Raw genomic sequence first — 18,992 nt, forward strand, 5'->3', positions numbered from 1 at the left:
ACATAGCTCCTGACAGGTCCTATCAGGAAACATGAACGCCGTAGGTAAGGAAGTAGGATTTGAATGATCATGGGTACACCAGGCTCATCCACGCTGACTCCTGCATGGGTTTGGGGGCCGAGGTCCTTGGCATCAAGCGTGCCTTTCCTTTTTGGGTCACTGACTTGAATGGCATTTCTTGGTAGTGGAGGTGGATTCTTTTTTGAGCACATGGAAGGTAAGGCGACTCAGACACAGCTGGGAGCTGGCTGCCCCGAGCGTGTTTCAGAAGTGGAAGCAAACAAGTCGTTACATCTCCACGGACTAAATGAGAGGCGGAAGAATTAAGGAAGAGTCTTGAAGGACTGACCCGTGGGCAATGGACCCGTGGTGAGCCCACCGTCTCTCAGAGAGGACAGGTCTCTTGGTCAGGAGTTCTTGGGGGGCAGTGATGGCAGTTTTAATGGGGGAGGAGGGGTGACTGTAGGCAGCCCATAAAGAGGCAGAGCCCACAGCAACCTTGAACAGAAGGGGACGTGATTGTAAATGCCCTCTTCTGGGGCGCGCCCCTGCGACCCCCTCTTCCCCGACTAAGAGCACATTCAGCTCGGCGGAATAAGCCAGGACACAGAGGAACTGTTCTACCAACTGACTCAATTCCGTCCTCAGTGTGGACACCCTGCACTTACTTGCTGCAGGAGGTGCTGCCAGGGCTGGCGGCTGGCAGAGCTGTTCCTCCCATGGGGGATGAGGTCGCCTCCTTCCTGTGTCTGAGTGGGTGAGGGCGGGAAAGTAGGCGGGGCTGCCCGACAGAGCGCGAGGCTCCCTGATTGCCCCGCTGTCTATACGCCACCGGCCACCCTCGTGTGTCTCCTTCCCTTAATCCTCTTGTGGAGCAGCGGGTAGCCTCGGAAGCCTGAACTGTCTGTGTCTTAGTTTCCGACGGTTCTGCCGCATATAAGATACAGATGAGGGCTTCCCTGGTGGCGCAGTGGTTGAGAGTCCGCCTGCCGATGCAGGGGTCGCGGGTTCGTGCCCCGGTCCGGGAGGATCCCACGTGCCGCGGAGCGGCTGGGCTCGTGAGCCGTGGCCGCTGGGCCTGCGCGTCCGGAGCCTGTGCTCCGCAATGGGAGAGGCCACGGCAGTGAGAGGCCCACGTACCGCAAAAAAAAAAAAAAAAAAAAAAAATACGGATGAGTCTTGTCAGCGCATGAGTTTCTAAAGTCAGCTCTTAGTGAAGTCAAGCTGTTGGTCCAGGGGAGAACAAAGCTGCAGGAGACATGGAACTCTCTTACACCTTCTTGAAAAAGCAAGTCATGTTGCCTGGGAAATCCTTTTCTCCCCTAGTAATCTGCACGCCGCCAGCGCTGGAGCTATGGAAGAGGCAGCTGAAGTTATTCCAAGAAAGCGCTCGAAGTTTGGTAGTAAAAGGAAGTGACATGTCTCCTTTGCCTCCAGGCTGTTCTCTTGGGGAGCGCACAGGGCCAAAAGGAAACCGCTCAGTGTGGGGGCGTGATTGCGTGCTGGGCTCCTGTACACGCCGGCTGGGTGTCCCAGCAGCACTGGGTACGCGCGGGGCCGTGTGCAAACACCCCCAGTGCCGGGTGCAGTGGATGAGTGAGAGGATGCCAATTGGTTTGATAGGGGTAGATAAACAAGAGCAAATATATATACAGCGGTGTGCAGCCTGCTCAAGTTCCTGAAGGCTTGGCTGGCAGCCTCTCCCGGGCTGGCTCCGGGGCAGAGGGGAACCTGCGCAACTCGGCCTCCGAGTTAGCCTCCCCTCTGCTAGTTAGGGGGACGCTTTTCGAGCGTTTTCTTCTAACATGACCAAATAGCCTGGAGAAGGTGAACTGCTGTTGTGCGAGGTGAAGCTGTGACTGTGAACACGCGATGGAGAGAGCTGGGGGCCAGACGCCCGGGAGCCCTGAGCCGTCCTTCCTGGTGACTCTGGGTGACCCTCAGGTGACCCTGCTGTCTGTCCACAAGCGGTGGTCCTTCAGGAGGAGCCCTAGGGCCACGGGCTCCTCCAGGCCAGTGATTTCGGAGGAGGAATGCTCTCCCCCATCAGAGAAGGGAGAATTTTCACAGAAAGTTTTGAATGAAACACAGGAGGTCAGTTCCAAGCAGGTGAGTGCCGTTGGAGAAGGGCTGAAAAGCCAGGAGGGCTTTTCATAAAAAAAAGCTCCAGGTTATAGACGGAGGTTTCCCGCGTGTCTCATGTCAGAGGGGCCGGGAGCAGCTCTGGGGTAGGGAGTGAGCCAGGAGTCCAGGGGAATTTTCCAGGGATTAAGTCCATGGTAGATAAATCTTGGGTTTTATTTTCAGGATATTTTGTAAACCTTTTTTTCAGGATTTTTTTAAATTTAATTTTATTTTATTTTGCGGTATGCGGGCCTCTCATGGCCTCTTCCGTTGCGGAGCACAGGCTCCGGACGCGCAGGCTCAGCAGCCATGGCTCACGGGCCCAGCCGCTCCACGGCATGTGGGATCTTCCCGGACCGGGGCACGAACCCGCGTCCCCTGCATCGGCAGGCGGATTCTCAACCACTGCGCCACCAGGGAAGCCCTTTTTCAGGATATTTTGTAAACCTCTGTGGTGCACAAGTTTCCCAAAACGCGTATCAGACAAAAATGGATCTTTTCCCCCTTTTTATTTTTTAACATGTTTACCTTATTTTGTTATTTTTCACATTTCAGCTAAATAAACATTTTGAAAGTGTTGCTGCCCAATGACCCCTCTCTTCTTAAGCAAATGAAAGGTTTGTTAACCCAAACCTCAGGTCATGTTCAAAAGCAGGGCAGTGTAACTAACGCTTTGTAACAATGGTGCTTCAGCAGCATTTCTGGGTGGGACCGGTGGTCTGTGTGGGGTCCTTTTCATTGACATGAGTATATGGAAAAGAAAAATACTACTTAGATATAAAGGGAAGTTTTCATAAGTCCTTTTTGCTCCTTGAAGAGTTATTTTTGTTTCTTCTGGTGTTAGATGTTTAAAAAGTCTTTAAAAGTAAGGGAAATTTTGTGAGTTGTGGCGCACGGGCTTAGTTGCTCCGCGGCACGTGGGATCTTCTCGGGCCAGGGCTCGAACCCATGTCCCCTGCACTGACAGGAAGACTCTTAACCACTGCGTCACCAGGGAAGCCCAGTTGTATGAATTTTTCATGTATTTTGAACATTAACCCTTTATCAGAGATATGGTTTGCAAATATTTTATTCCGTTCTGTAGGCCGTCTTTTAATTTTGTGGATTGTGTCTTTTGCTGTGTAGAAGCTTTTTCGTTTGATGTAGCTCCACTTGTTTATTTTTTGTTTGGTTGCTTGTGCTTTCTGTGTCATATCCAAAAAATCATTGCTAATACCCAGGTCAAGGAGCTTTTTTCCCTATGTTTTCTTCTAGAAATTTTATGGTTTCTGGTATTGCACATAAGTATCTAACCCATTAGAGTTAATCTTTGTGAGTGGTGTAAGACAGGGTCCCAATTTCATTCTTTCATTCTACATGTGAATACCAGTTTCCCAGCACCACTTATTGAAAAGACTGCCTTTTCTCTGTTAAGTATTCTTAGCTCTCTTATCAAATATTAATTGACTGCATATTACTTTTTTTTGAAAAGGTTTATCAACCACTTAAATTTCTTTTACTGAGGATTATTTTAAGTAGCAAGTTCCTATCGTGCATTTATAGATTAGCATAAATTATAAATATTAAGTTTATACCTAAGTCTTTCAAAGGAATATTTGTTTTCTGTACAGCTGGTCATACCTATAATTCTAGGTAGAAACCACCACCTTCATTAGCCATTATAGTGTACATTTCTGTGTGATAAAATAATGGCATTATTTCATAAAATCTGATGATCATATGCAATTTATCAATAATAATAATTAACAAGAGGAATAATCCCAAGTTCGTTGACTTCCATCACATAATATAAATACCCAAATTAACATTGTTTGTGTGATTTTTTTTTTTTCTAACCAGTCATAACATTGCATATATCTAACGTAGGTCTTTTATATCATGATCTTACCATCATTCTGGGAAATGCCTAGGGAATTATGACCTTATGGTTCTCACTCAGACTATTTCACTCAAATGTAAAAAAATGTTCTAAGATAATGACAGTTGCTTGATAGTGACAGGCCTGCTATTTAAAATTTCTTTGTTTGGGAGAGGCTTGAAGTATAGAGTGTTATCAGAGAAGATTCCGAAGCAGAAAAAAATGCCGTTAATTGGTAAGTGTCTGATGGAATAATTGTGACAATAGGTGTAAGTTAAAAGCAATGGAATTCTCTGGAACAGCTGATAGTGAAGCTGTGTGGAGTGAGATTGCGAACGGGGTTTCTGAGGTACTATTGGGAAGTGCTTCTTGGAGAGCTCTTAGGGTTTGTGAGTTTCTAAATTTTATTTTTTTTGTACGTGGGAAACAACCTATGTTGTCTGTATGTGTTGAGGTTTGTTAATTTTATTTGTTGTTAATTTTATTCTCTTTTTTTCTCCTGGGCAAATAATGATACAGTGCATTCAGTTTTTCAGTAAGGGTTTATATTTTTCCTCATCGTGGTCAAGAGAAAGAAACAGGCGGTAAATGGTCATTTGTGTGGAATTTCCCAGGAAGTGCACAGTGAACAGCAGGGCTGGGGGTGGCCCTGCGGCCAGAGGTCAGGCTGGAGCCCACACAGTCCAGGCACACCGTGCGCCCTCTTCGGTGTTTGAACTAATGCCTGAGTTTTGGCTTGTTTCTTCAGTAGACAAACTGTAAGTAATTCTCACTGGAAGTTCTTTCTGGACCTTTGTGAGCCAGTGTTAAAGGACAGTTTGGAGGGGTTGAGGTGGGCGTGGGGGAATATGTACACGAGTTTTAATGGTTAGTTCTTATCAGTAAAACGGTGGAGAATAACAAGTTCCCTACCTATTCCCTGGACTGCTTTTGAAGATCGAATGAGGCCATGTTTGTCTTCAGAGTCAATCATTTTCAAACATTGATGACGTTAGCCTTTTAAGTCCTCTTAGCATTCAGGCCTCCCCGCAGAACCGGGGTGGGCGTTATTGTTACCTCCTTTTACACCTAAAAACCCTGAGGCTTGGATTTGCTCAGACAAGGCTGGAACGCCTACCCAAGACTGTCAGACATCCCTTCAAGAAGTTCACAACCAATCGGAAGGGCCGATATTTAAACACATAGATGTGAAAATGTTCTTTAGAGGACAAAGCCGTGTAGACATATGTCATCTGTTCATCACTGCTGTCATCTTTATCACAGTGACACTGTTGTCGCTGCTTATGTCAGTGTGGTTTAACAAAACATTTTCTTCCTTGCCTTAGAGAAACTGAAAAACCACATTTGTTTTCTGGTATAAAAGTAGTACTTGTCTGTTTTTTTTCATTCAGGTTTTACCAATTGGAAAGTATATACAGATAGTGAAAAATCAGAACGTCATAACTCACCCGTAGATAACCTCAATTTTATGTATTAATACCTAAGTGTGTATTCGCTTAAATCTTTATATGTACAGGTTTAACACGGGTACATTGATTCTTCCTCAGTGGGGGTCTTTCGGGCTCTTAGCGACCGACACCCATTTGCCTGGTGTGGTTTGGGTGGGATCTTTCCTTGAGTCAGTCACTTCTGAACCTTCTTCCCCATGAATCTCCAATGTCCAGAGAACTCTCAGATACGAATAGAGCAGAGGGGCTTCCCTGGTGGCACAGTGGTTAAGAATCCACCTGCCATGGGTTCGATCCCTGGTCCGGGAAGATCCCACATGCCGCGGAGCAACTAAGCCCGTGCGCCACAGCTACTGAGCCTGCGCTCCAGAGCCCACGAGCCACAACCACTGAAGCCCATGTGCCTTGAGCCCGTGATCTGCAACAAGAGAAGCCACCGCAATGAGAAGCCTGCGCACAGCAACGAAGAGTAGCCCCCGCTCACCGCAACTAGAGAAAGCCTGCGCGCAGCAACAAAGACCCAACGCAGCCAAAAATAAATTAAATTTAAAAAAGAGAAAAATAGAGAAGAGAACAGATACGAAGGGTTGCGGGCCAGGCCCAGACCCAGGCTGACCAGTGATCTTAGCCACACCCTCACCTCCATGCTGTGCTCACTCACCTGGATGTAGCCTGTTGTTACCTGATAGGTAGTGCTGGGGAGGAAGACGTTTTCCTCTACCTTTCTGGGTTCTTCTGGCTGGTCCAAGAATGAAGTTGACAAGAGACAGATTAACAGGAGAAAGTCAAACATAAATTTAACAACGTGAATACATGGGAGAGACCAAGAAAAATTAACTCACCAAGGTGGCCGAAGCCCACACCTTAAATGCCATCCTCAGCCAAAGACAGGAGAGGATGTTGAGAGTGGGGAGAGTCAGTTAGGGCAAGTTACCAGGAAAAGCACAGTAAACAAGGGTGATTGTGGTACACATTTCAGTCATTTCCTTCTCCACTGATAAATCGAGTTTCTAGAGATGTGGTCAGCCTCCTCTTCCAGGGACAGAGCGGGAGATACCCTTACAAATGGAGATTTCCCTTACCAAATATAAGTGTTTCTTACAAAAAGGCAATTCCTACTCGGTTTTCAGGGCCCTCTCAGCGTCTGCTGTTTACCAGAAAATCACTCGCTTAAGACTATATGCCAAAGAGATGTATTTTAGGGTGGTAAATTCTGCTCCCCTATAGTATATATAGTATGTGGCTGTTTTTCTGTTTTCTTCATTTTGCTTTTCAGCATTGTAGCCTCTTCCCGTAATTAACATGGCTGAAAAGAAAAAGTAACCTTCCAATTTCTTTTAAAAAAAATAGAAAGCCTGCTGGACTTTGGGCTGGGTTTAGATCCCAGCTCCGTTATTTACATAACCTTGGATGAACCTCTGAGTCTGTTTCAGCAGTAAAATGGTGTTAAGAATATCTACTCACAGAATTATCTTGAGCAGTAGGGATATAAAATGCCATCCTCATAAAGTAACGCCCAGAATCATTAACTACTTGCTACTATTGGGTCTGTGTACCTATGAAGAAAAGCAGGACCTTTCTGTATTTTGAATTCCATGAAAGTTCAGGTGGATAGGGTTGTATGGGGTGGAGGTTTCATATACTGGAAAAGTTGCAGGCACGTATAATATTTTTGCCTCATAAGTTGTGAAGGGTGTTCCATATCCTTCAAGGTGAAAGAAGTCTCAGGATAGGTGGGTGAGTGGTATCCCATTTAAGGATGATGGAGATCCACCTGTAACTAAGAGAGCTCAGAAGTGGCTAATGGTTCTCCCCTTGTACATGTAGTAGTATTGCTCTTTGATTTGTGATTGTGATCCCAGCCATTTTCTACAAGGCATGTCATTTCTGGGCTTTGCCGTTTCAGTCTGGCTTTGAAAACTTTCATTACAACATACCACCCCATTTCCAATTTCTTCAAACTAGACTGGCCTATCTGAAGGTCTCATTTTCCTTTCCTGGCTCCATCTTAGCAAATCAAGAGTTTGTATACCTTTCCCTATCTTTTCATTTAAAAGCCCTGGTACTCTCAGCAAATTCCTTGGGACCAGGCCGCCCAGAGAGGTGGCAAAGAATTGAAATTCACTTTTGGATTCCTCTCTGTGGAATTACCCTCTTCCCTGGTGTTTCCAGGCGCTTCTCAACCTCCTGCCTGCCGTACGAATAGTTTACTGAAAATTCAGAAGCCAGCAACCTGTTGTTGGGCCTGCAGAAGAAGTCCCCAGTGTTTGTCCTCAAGGAGTGTATAATTTAGTGGGACGTAGACAACACTGGGACTTCTACCACGTTTTCCCTGGACACACAGTCTGTGTACCCTGGGCCCACTCTCCAATGTCCATTGCTTCTGATGAGCCCTTAAACCTAGACATGTTTCTTTGTTTGAACTCAGTAGGGGAGTTTTTCCCCACCCCAGAGATTGTCTTCATTGAAGAACGGAATTAAAATCCCAGTATGTGTGTACACTTAAAAACGATCCAGGGCTTCCCCGGTGGCGCAGCGGTTGAGAGTCCGCCTGCCGGTGCAGGGGACACGGGTTCGTGCCCCGGTCTGGGAGGATCCCACGTGCCGCGGGGCGGCTGGGCCCGTGAGCCATGGCCGCTGAGCATGCGCGTCCGGAGCCTGTGCTCCGCAACGGGAGAGGCTACAACAGTGAGAGGCCCGCGTACCACCAAAAAAAAAAAAAAAAAAAAAAAAACCAATCCAGATACCCGACAACTATTATGAGATTGCTCCTAAACCAACAGGTACGCTGGTGTTTCATAAAGTTATGTTATTTGCAAAGCTTTGTCTTCCGTAACTGCTTGTCTTTAGAAGCCTGCCTGTGTAGAAGGGAGACCTCTGAGTATTATTTGCTACAAACAAATAGCTTCCAACACTTCTGCAAACTCCTTTAGCAGGAACGTAGAATCAATGATCCAGGGATTAAGAGCTAGCTTTGCGGCTTGGGTTTGGTGAGTTGTAGCTCGACCTGGGACGGAGAAAAATAGGTTGGGTAGTAAATCATTAGGGATTTGTTTTTCCAGCAGACTGGGTGATTGAGAGTTATGTCTTATAAGGAGGTAACTTCTGCTTTACTAAGATACTGTATTGAAGTATCTAAATATCTTTAGAATATCTTCTTAGTTTTTCCTGTATCTTTTTTTTTTTTTTTGGCCACACCACGTGACATGCAGGGTGTTAGTTCCCTGACCAGGGATTGAACCCAGGCCCCCTGCAGTGGAAGTGCAGTTTTAGGCACAGTCTTTCCCCCTGACCTGCATCTTTTTTCAGTTAAGTAAGTATTTAATTCATACCGGTTACAATCAAGTCACCGCTGCGGATGTATCTCCTTTATGCTCACATTCTTTTAACTTAATGTTTAAATTAATTATATTTTAGAATTCAGTAATACACGTACATTGTACAGTAAGTTGTACAGTGAAAAGTAACTCTTCCTTCCCGCTCCTGTACCCCAGCTGCCTGACCCCTTCATCTGCCCAGTCCACAAACTCTGTACCAGCTTCTTATATATTCTTCCAAAGGTAACTCCATACATGCATAAACATCTGCATATGTAATATTCCTTTTCTCTCACAGACAGTGCTAGCATGCTGTGATAGACATATTTTGGTGGCCCTCCCAGTGCACTCCACCTCCTTGTATGTAAGCACTAATGTAATTCTCTCCCACATTGACTGAGCTTGGCCACGTGACTGGCTTTGGCCAATGGTGGATTAGCAGGTGTGCTGCAAGCAGAGGCTTGCTAAGTGCTTGCACACTGGGACTTGTTCTCTGTGAACGCTAACTATTGTGACACTCCCTCTCAGAACCCAGAAACCCCCAACTGTGAGGTGCCCAGCCTAGCCATGTGCAGAGGCTACATGGAAGAGGGCCAAGGTCCCTGCCAACAGCAGCCACCATCCACCTGCCAGCCATGTGATGAATGAGCCCTCTTCTTGGAAGTGGAACCTGCAGCCCCGTTCAGGCCACCCCAGAGACAAGCTTTCCCTGCCAAACCCTGTCCAAGTTGAAAAACTGGGCTGTCATGGTAAGCCACTAAGTTTGGTTTGTCATGAGCAGCAGATAACCGAAATACTAGATGCACTGTATATTCTTTTTTCTTGTAAAAGATTTATTTATTATTGATTTAATTTATTTTTGGCTGTTTTGGGTCTTGGTTGCAGCACGCAGGATCTTTGCTGAGGCGTGCGGGATCTTTCGTTGCGGTGCGTGGGCTTCTCTCTAGTTGCGGCATGTAGGTTTTCTCTTCTCTAGTTGTGGTGCGCAGGCTCCAGGGTGCGTGGGCTCTGTAGTTTGCGGCTCACGGGCTCTAGTTGAGGCGCACGAGCTCAGTAGTTATGGTGCATGGGCTTAGTTGCCCCGTGGCACGTGGGATCTTGGTTCCCTGACCAGGGATCGAACCCGAGTCCCCTGCATTGTAAAACAAATTCTTTACCACTGGACCACCAGGGAAGTTCCTGGATGCACTGTATATTCTGTGCCTTGCTTTTTTCACTGAACTATACATTAGACACCAGTCTATTTCACTGTTTATAGAGTTGCCTCATTCTGTTTAAGAGCTAGATAGTATTCCATTGTACATTTGTGCAGTAATTTATCAGCCTCTATTTATGGACATTTATGTTGTTTTCAACCTGTTGTAGCATCTGATATCTTTGTTGCATGCTTCCTTTTGCATGCAAACAAATATATTTATTGCCTAAATTCTTAGAGCGTCACTGGGTCAAAGAATAAGTGAATTTGTTATTTTAATAGATATTGCCAAGTTGCCCTCCCAAGAGGTAACATTCCCACTAACCCTGGGGAATGAGTCAGTGGGTGCCAACTTGAATGGCAAAGACCGTGTCAACCTCACATGTGAGGCTGGAATGTTATATTTCTCCTTTAATGTTGCTTTTCATATATTGAGAAGCCATTTGCATTTCCTTTTTTAAAAATTTATTTATTTATTTATTTATTTATGGCTGTGTTGGGTCTTCGTTTCTGTGCGAGGGCTTTCTCTAGTTGGGGCAAGCGGGGGCCACTCTTCATCGCGGTGCGCGGGTGTCTCACTATCGCGGCTTCTCTTGTTGCGGAGCACAGGCTCCAGACGCGCAGCTTCAGTAGTTGTGGCTCACGGGCCTAGTTGCTCCACGGCATGTGGGATCTTCCCAGACCAGGGCTCGAACCCGTGTCCCCTGCATTAGCTGGCAGATTCTCAACCACTGTGCCACCATGGAAGCCCTGCATTTCCTTGTTGATGAACTGCTTTCTTTTTTCTGTTGGAATGTTGGCCTTCTTCTTTTTTGAAGGGGCTCTTTATATATTAAAGGAATTAGCTCTTAATTTGCTTAAGGTGAAAGCAAGTCTTTTTTTCTCTCGGTTTATCTTCTGCCTTGGTTTGAACAATTTGTTTTCCTCTTATTGTGGTTAGATATACCAAACTTTTATTTTATAGCTTCTGGATTTTCTTGCTTTTGTTTTGTCATATTTAGGCTTTCCCCACTCTGAGATTATAATAGATATTCTCCTATGTTTTCATCTAGTATTTTTATTATTTTGCTTTTTACATCTTCATCTTTGATCTGTCTGAAATGTCTTCTGATATATAGATTCCAAATTTATATTTTTCCAAATAGGTTTCCCAGATGTCTACCCAGTCATCCGTTAATACTGTTATGCCATGTCGTCCTTATCATATACATTTCTGTATTTACACCGTAGATAATTTCAGTATGTATTTTGAATCCAACAAATTTTTGAGTTGCTATCTCATAAATTACTTAATTATCCCCTTTTCTCTATTTTAAAATATTTTTTAAAAATTCCTTATAATTATTAATCCCAAACTAGCTTGTGATTTCCTCTGTGGATATACAAATGAATATTTTTAGTCTGTTTTAAAAGTTATTTAAACTTTCATCTTGTTAAGCTGCTCAAAATCCGAAGTTGGAAAGGTAAGCATTTTATGCACAGGGACAGAGAAGATCGATCCATGTAATCGAGATTCAGCTGAAGATGAGTAGGATTGTGTAGGTGTCGAGTGACATGCTTTTTCATCAGGTGCCGTATATAAAGGCCTGTGCCCAAACGTCTGAAGCAGGTAATAGTACCGGTATAAAAACTGTATCTAGTTAAGAGAGTGGTGAGACTGGGACCCTGCGAAAGGGAAGTTTTGCTAATAGAATGGCTGAGGCCACATCATGAGAAGAAATCAGGAAACTACACTTGAGCTGTGATACACTAAGAAAATGAACCCGTTTAATTTGGTGAAGCACATGTCGTTTTTAGGTAATGTCTACAGCGGCCCCGGGCACGTGGCGGGGCAGGGACTCAGCGGAGGCCGCACTAGAAGTGCCTTGTTCAGCCCAACTTCCTGTTCCTCCAGCTTTCCCCGTCCCGTTCCTCTTGGTCCCCTTGGCCCTGCTGTGCTCACTTCCGTGGCTCAAGGGGCATCCTTCGAGACCTTTTTTTCACAGGCACTGTGGTCTGGCCCCATGGGCTGGGAGGTCTGCATTTGGAACATGTGCCCTATGGTTGTTCAGTCTAACCCCCGCTAAGAGAATGAGATGGACACCCCTAGAAAGAGATGCAGAATTAGGGTTTGGCCTATTCTGTGTATTTGCACTCCAGCAGGACCTCCACAGTTTAAGCTGAAAGGACCAAGTCCAGTGGGGAGATTTCGGGTGTCAGCTGGAGTCGGGGAGGTCTCGTGGGACTTGTGCCCTTCTGCTGTGCTCTCTGCCTCTGTCGTAGGCCTGCCATGCTTGTTCTGTGTGGGTCAGCCCCATCGTGCTCTCCTTTCCCACAGAAACCTTCATGCCTTCTACCAAGGTAGGCAGTTGACTTCTGGGTTCAGAATCACAGCAAGTCAGAGCTAGAAGGAACCCCTCTGAACCCTTTCATATGATAAGTAATGTCTCTATAGCTTTCCTCCCCTCTTTTGATGTTCTCTTACTCTTGGGATGTTTGGACACCGGTGGTATTGTTTTCCATTTTCTCAGTGCCACCCAAGCTGGGAGATTTTAGAAAACGTTTAGTTTTAAGGTTAAAAAATGTTCTTTCTCTTCCTTTTAGATCTTGCCTAAGCTTTCCTGGCCTGCTCGAGCCTGGGAGCCAACGATGAAGCAGAGTTTTGCCTTTGACAACAGTGGCTACGAGGACGGCCTGGATGGCGTGTGCCCCTCTCAGACGGCCACCGGCGCCATCAGCATCGTAGGCATGACCTGCCAGTCGTGTGTGAAGTCCATCGAGGGCAGGGTGTCTAGTCTGAAAGGCATCGTGAGCGTTAAGGTTGCCCTGGAGCAGGGCAGTGCCCTGGTGAGGTACGTGCCCTCGGTCCTAAGCCTGCCTCAGGTTTGCTGTCAGATCGAGGACATGGGCTTCCAGGCCACTGTGGCGGAGGGAAAGCCTATCTCCCGGCCATCCAGGTTCTCGCCCGCCCTGGAGGCTGTGGTCAAGCTCCGGGTGGAGGGCATGACCTGCCAGTCCTGCGTCAGCTCCATAGAAGGCAAGATCGGGAAACTGCAGGGCGTCGTGAGGGTCCGCGTCTCGCTCAGCAACCAGGAGGCAGTCATCACTTACCAGCCTTACCTTATCCAACCCCAAGACCTCAGGGACCGCGTGAACGACATGGGGTTTGAAGCCGTCATCAAGAACAAGGTGGCCCCCGTGAGCCTGGGACCTATTGACATCAGGCAGCTCCAGCGCATCCACCCAAAGGCCCCGCCGGCTTCCATTAACCAGAACGGCAATAACTCGGGGAGCCAGGGGGTGCCTCTGTATCTGAGAGTGGATGGAATGCACTGTAAGTCTTGTGTCCTGAACATCGAAGAAAATATTGGGCAGCAGCCAGGGGTTCAGAGTATCCAAGTGTCCCTGGAGAACAGGACTGCCCAAGTCCAGTACGACCCTTCCCGCATCTCCCCAGGGACCCTGCAGAGGGCCATTGAGGCTCTGCCACCTGGGAACTTTAAAGTCTCTCTAGCCGATGGAGTGGAAGGGAGTGGGACAGACGCCAGGAGCCCCCAGGCGCCCGGCGGGCACTGTGCTGCAGTGCTGGCCATCGCGGGCATGACCTGTGAGTCCTGCGTCCAATCCATCGAGGGCCATGTTTCCCAGAGGGACGGAGTGCAGAGTATCTCCGTGTCTTTGGCCGAAGGGACAGGAACGGTGCTCTACGATCCATCTCTAACTCACCCAGCAGAACTCCGAGCTGTGGTGGAGGACATGGGATTCGAGGCCTCCGTCCTGGCTGGTACGTGGTTGATGCTAAGTTCCTTGGATTTTTAGCTGCTTTTCTGAAGAGAACACTGATTCTGTGTTCTTTTTTTTTTTTAATTATTTATTTTTTTTGGCTGTGTTGGGTCTTCATTGCTGCTCATGGTCTTTCTCTAGTTGTGGCGAGCGGGGGCTACTCTTCGCTGCGGTGCACGGGCTCTGGGAGCATGGGCTTCAGTGGTTGCAGCACGCGGGCTCAGTAGTTACAACACATGGGCCCTAGAGCGCGAGGGCTTCAGTAGTTGCAGCGTGTGGGCTCAGTAGTTGTGGCGAGTGGGCTTCACTAGTTGTGGTGCATGGGCTCTAGAGTGCAGGCTCAGTAGTTGCGGCGCACGGGCTTAGTTGCTCAGCGGTATGTGGGATCTTCCCGGACCAGGGCTCAAACCCGTGTCCCCTGCATTGGCAGGCAGATTCTTAACCACTGCGCCACCAGGGAAGCAAGCCCCTGTGTTATTTTATTTAAAAAAAAATTTTTTTTGCAGTACGCGGGCCTCTCACTGCTGTGGCCTCTCCCGTTGCGGAGCACAGGCTCCAGACGCGCAGGCTCAGTGGCCATGGCTCACGGGCCCAGCCGCTCCACAGGATGTGGGATCTTCCCAAACCGGGGCACGAACCCGTGTCCCCTGCATCGGCAGGTGGACTTTCAACCACTGCGCCACCAGGGGAGCCCTGTGTTCTTTTTAAAAAGAGTACTTTGGGAACACCTGGCCCTTCTCTCTCCAAAGGAAACATCATCATTTGCTCTGAGATTTCTCTGCTAAACAAAACCGAATAATAAAGACAACAGGACCCTGGTCTCACCACCTGGAGCCCATTCTGTTGAAAGTGGGAAAGAAGGGAAGGACGTGATGATGGTTTCCCTTCCCACCCAGCCCCGACCATGGCTGTGAGAAGAGGGGGTGTGTGCAGCCTTCCCAAAGCGAGGTGCCCACATACCTTGATGCCACATCACTAGACAGTTTCCATGATGGTGGCTGTCCCCAGGCCCCCTCCCATTGACCCGCCAGCCATTCACTTGCCTGTTTTCCCCGCCATTTCCTTCACTTGGGAGCCCGGCAAGTTGTCTTAGCATCTTTTGTGTTTCTGCCCCTCAGCAGGCCTGTGTGAGCTGTGGGCTGCTGAGCAGCGAGGTACCTTCCCCGGCGAGAGGTTATGTGGTAGCAGGGAGGGGGAAACCTCGCGGGGCAGCAGGTGTGAGCCCTGTGGGGGGGGGAAGGGGGGCGGCTAGGGAGGGCTCCCTCTGGGGGGTGGGGGTGGGAGTGAGCCGGTGAGCCATGGGAGGTGGCAGAAACCCACCGCCGCCCCCACCGCCCCGTCCCGTCCTGCCCCTCATGGCTGACTCCCACTCACTCCCCCTGACCCCGAGGAGCCCTTCCTAGGCCCCTGCACCACCCATCCCCAAGGGGAGCCGGTGAGTCATGTGGAGTGACTGGGCCCCATTCTGGGCTTTGTCTTTGTACCAAGTTTCAGGAAGGAGATTTGTTCTGTTTTGTTTTTTTTAAACAAAAATCAATAAGGAAAACTGGAACAGGAAATCCTGTGCTCAGAAGGTAAGAGGTGTAGTATGCAGTCGCCATCTGCTACATTTGTATGACGTTTAAAGTCTTAAAACAGTGGAATCAAGTTATCAGCAGTAAAAAGAAATTTGAGTTGAACTACGTAATGCAGAATAATTGAAGTTGAGTAAGTAAACCTGGAGAGAAAACAGGGATTTTTATTGGCCAGAATTATGAGAATTATGTTTAGCCCAAGAGGTATTTAGAGAACCAGATTTAGCAAATAAAAATACAGGACACCTAGTTAAGTTTGAATCTCAGATAAACAATGAGTAGTGTTTTAGTATTAGTATGTCCTGTGCAATATTTGAGACATACTAAAAAAATTACTGTTTATCGGAAATCCAATTTTACCTGGATGCCCTGTATTTTACCTGGCAGTCTTAATTTAGGATAAACCATAAGTGTGCTGGTGACTGTCTTTTATAGCCACTTAAATGCGAAAAAGGCATTCTTTGTATTTGGTCGGCCATTCTGGATTGACCAGGGGCTCCTTGAGGACAGTCTTCAAACCATGTAATTTGTTTCTCCTTTGACTCTGCAGCACCCAGCACACAGTAGGTGTTTGTGAAGGAAACGAAGGAGAAAGGAAATAATGGGCTGGGACAGGCAGGGTCTCAGGTCAGCCGATGGAGGGAACTCTTCAAGAGAGATTACAGAGCTGAAAAACCAAACAGGAACTGGGAGGGAAAATAGGAAATTAAAAAACAGGAAAACAGCCACCACCCACAGGCGGGAGGGTCTGAGGGAAGGCAGGTGTTTAGTTTACAAGAGCCCAGGGGCTGAACTTGCCTGGTGGGAACTGACTAAGGGCAAGGCTATGGCAGGAGCCGGGCCCCAGTGGAGAGATAGCCAACACTTGGGTCCTCCTCCTCTCTGTCCTGTTGTTTCCTGCTTGTTACCTTCATGTGCCAAATTTAATCAGAAACCAGTTGACAAGGGAGCCTGGGAAAAGTGGTGTGCAGGGGTCAGCCCCTTGGTAGTGGAGCAGGGGGAGGGAGGGAGGGAGGGAAAAAAGGTCTGAGAGCATACGGGCAAGATACAGGCATTGAATTTCAGTCACTTACTTGACAGCTAAAATACACTTAGACCTGGTTGTAGAAGGCAGCTGTTATTTGTTCACTTGTTTGCATGGTAAGTAGTTTTTGAACGGATGAATGGATGGAGGGATGGGATACATGAATACAAAGTGAGGAAAATTCACCTGTTACGTATAGCATGTTCCTCTCACCTTCATAAGTGAGTGATGTCACTTTCAGGGCACGGTTCCCTCACCCCCGCACGTGCTGAGGGTCTTCCGGGGCCCGGGCCCAGTGCCAGCTGACGTGAAGTGCTCCGCAGCAGTCCAGCACCCGCCCACAGCGGTTCATGTTCATACTCTCCCCGGGGAAGCAGGTCGCAGAGGCCCCTCGTATCATCCAAGGCAGGTTAGAAAAATGCTGTAACAAGGAAGGTGTAGGTCAGATGCTCTCGGGATTCAGAAGAAAAGGAGAGAATCCAACACCCGCTTGTGGGGCTCCCAAGGACATGATGTAGGGGTGACCATGGAGTTGGGCGTGGACAGGATTTCAGAATGGCTAGGATCTGAGCAGGCAGGAAAGGGCAGGACTGCACGCCAGGCAGAGGAGCCGGGCCAGCACCCTGGTGCAGGCGACCGTCCTCTGCTCCTGGATCCAAACTGGTCTCCCTGCTTCCCGCCTTCCAGCCCGGTCCCCGCCCAGCTTTCACAGCGATCCTGTCGCGCTGCTGACCCTCCTGGACCATCCCGTCTTGTATTGTGAGTGGGAGAGTCCTCCTGGGGGTCCCGAAGCCCCTCCCTCAGCCACCACCTTTCTAGCCCGTCTCAGTGCCTCTTATCAGGCTTGTTCTCACCTCAGCGTTTGTACTTGCTGTGCCCTCTGCCTGGAGTCCTCTCCCTGCAAACCCACACAGTGTCCTTCGTTTCATAGATGCTCATCCGGACTTTTCCCGGAGCCTATATCATTTTTACTTAGAAATACATAGGTTTGTGTCATACATAGTTTGGTAATCTCTTTTTCACCCTGTGACTTATCATAAACGTAACTTGTGGGTCCACCCATGTGTCTGCAGTACCATGCATGTTCAGTGGCCACATGGCATCGCAGCATATGGCTGTACCATAACTTCGTTTCCTCTTTATTTTTCCCACCTATTTTGGGTGGATGTCATTGTAAATAATACTGAAAGGATTGCTGTGACTGTGAATAAAATTGTCCGTGAAGACAGTCTTCAAACTACGTGATCTGTTTCTCCTTTGTGCATGTACTTAATGACTTCCTTGTGATAAATATCTGAAAGCATAATTGCTGGGTCACAGGGTATCAGCATTATTTCTCACAAATATTTATTGTGCCTCTACTAAGTGCCAAGCGATTAGAGGTGCCGTTTTTGATAATACTGTCAAATAGATTTCCAGAAAGTCAAATCAATTTTTATGCCCACCCGTAGTGTTGGCATAGGTTGATAAAGGACCCAGTAGCATAGGCTTATTTGCGGTTTTGTTAATTTATTTAAACTTTTTTTTTTTAGCAATCTCCAGAAGCCCAGAATTTAGTTGAGTTAGACCTCAGTGTTGGAGGTCTAACGAATACTACTGAAATTGTTGACAGCAATATTTGGGTAGAAAGGCAAGTGAATCCAGGAGGTGGTGATGGACTGGACAAAGAGGGAGGCGCTGGACAGGCTCAGGAGGGTTTGGTGGGGTGGGAGCTAGAATGTTAAGAGCTGACATCCGGGCTTCCCTGGTGGCGCAGTGGTTGAGAATCCGCCTGCCGATGCAGGAGACACGGGTTCGTGCCCTGGTCGGGAAGATCCCACATGCCGCGGAGCAACTAAGCCCGTGAGCCATGGCCTCTGAGCCTGTGCGTCCGGAGCCTGTGCTCCGCAACGGGAGAGGCCACAACAGTGAGAGGCCCGCATACCGCAAAAAAAAAAAAAAAAAAAAAAAAAAAAAAAAAAAAAAAAAAAAAAAGAGCTGACATCCAAGGGGTGGAGTCATTCTGAAGAAGGACAAGGTCCAGGAGAGCAGAGCTGTGCTGGGTGAGGTGATGGTCTCTGCATCCAGAAGGTGGAGGGCTGTAAGGCCGGAGCACTGGAGGGTCTTCGGCGAAAGTGCTGAAAGCATCCATCAACTGCACTCTTAAAGTGAGTGGAAGTAGTTTTAGCACTTTCCAGAAAATGAGCTTCTATATTTTGCAGCTGTGGACTTTGAAGGAAGGAGAGTTGATCATCAAATGATGTCATTTTTCCTACATACTCTTCAAGGTATTTTGTGTCATTACAAAACGGTGACTTTTTGGAGTGATGAAATTTTCTGTATCTTGATCTGGTCGATGATTAATTACGTTGGTCTATGTATGCATGGTAGGTGGAGTAATGGCCCCCAAAGATGTCTGCTCCCTGACCGCCGGAACTCGGTGGGGAAAGGAGGACTTTCATTATTGGAGCTGGAATATTGGAAGTCCAAATGGAAAGAAATTACCCTTGGCTATCACCTCAGACCTACACGGAAGTTCATTTGAAGTATATCAGTGGCCTGAATGTGGAGGTTCATTTAAAATAACAGAGGTGCCAGAAGAAAATGGCATGAATATTTTCAGTGTTGCGGTAGACGCATCTATTAATAGAGCACAAAATGCACTCACTGTTGAAGTTGGTTTAGTTGACTCTAAGTTGGGCTTCATTAAC

General features: G+C 47.5%; 1 protein-coding gene across 1 annotated transcript in view; it reads left to right on the top strand.

The window, feature by feature from the left end:
* The first annotated feature begins 1,680 nt into the window (after positions 1-1,680).
* ATP7B (ATPase copper transporting beta) overlaps positions 1,681-18,992 on the top strand; it is a 50,736-nt gene continuing 33,424 nt past the window's right edge. Inside the window, 2 exon segments of the mRNA XM_059041618.2 lie at positions 1,681-2,109; positions 12,526-13,705. Coding sequence (XP_058897601.2) covers positions 1,873-2,109; positions 12,526-13,705 — 1,417 coding nt within the window. The 5' untranslated portion in view covers positions 1,681-1,872.

Source organism: Kogia breviceps, chromosome 16 (assembly GCF_026419965.1).
Source record: "Kogia breviceps isolate mKogBre1 chromosome 16, mKogBre1 haplotype 1, whole genome shotgun sequence".
NCBI classification, from domain to species: Eukaryota; Metazoa; Chordata; class Mammalia; order Artiodactyla; family Physeteridae; genus Kogia; species Kogia breviceps.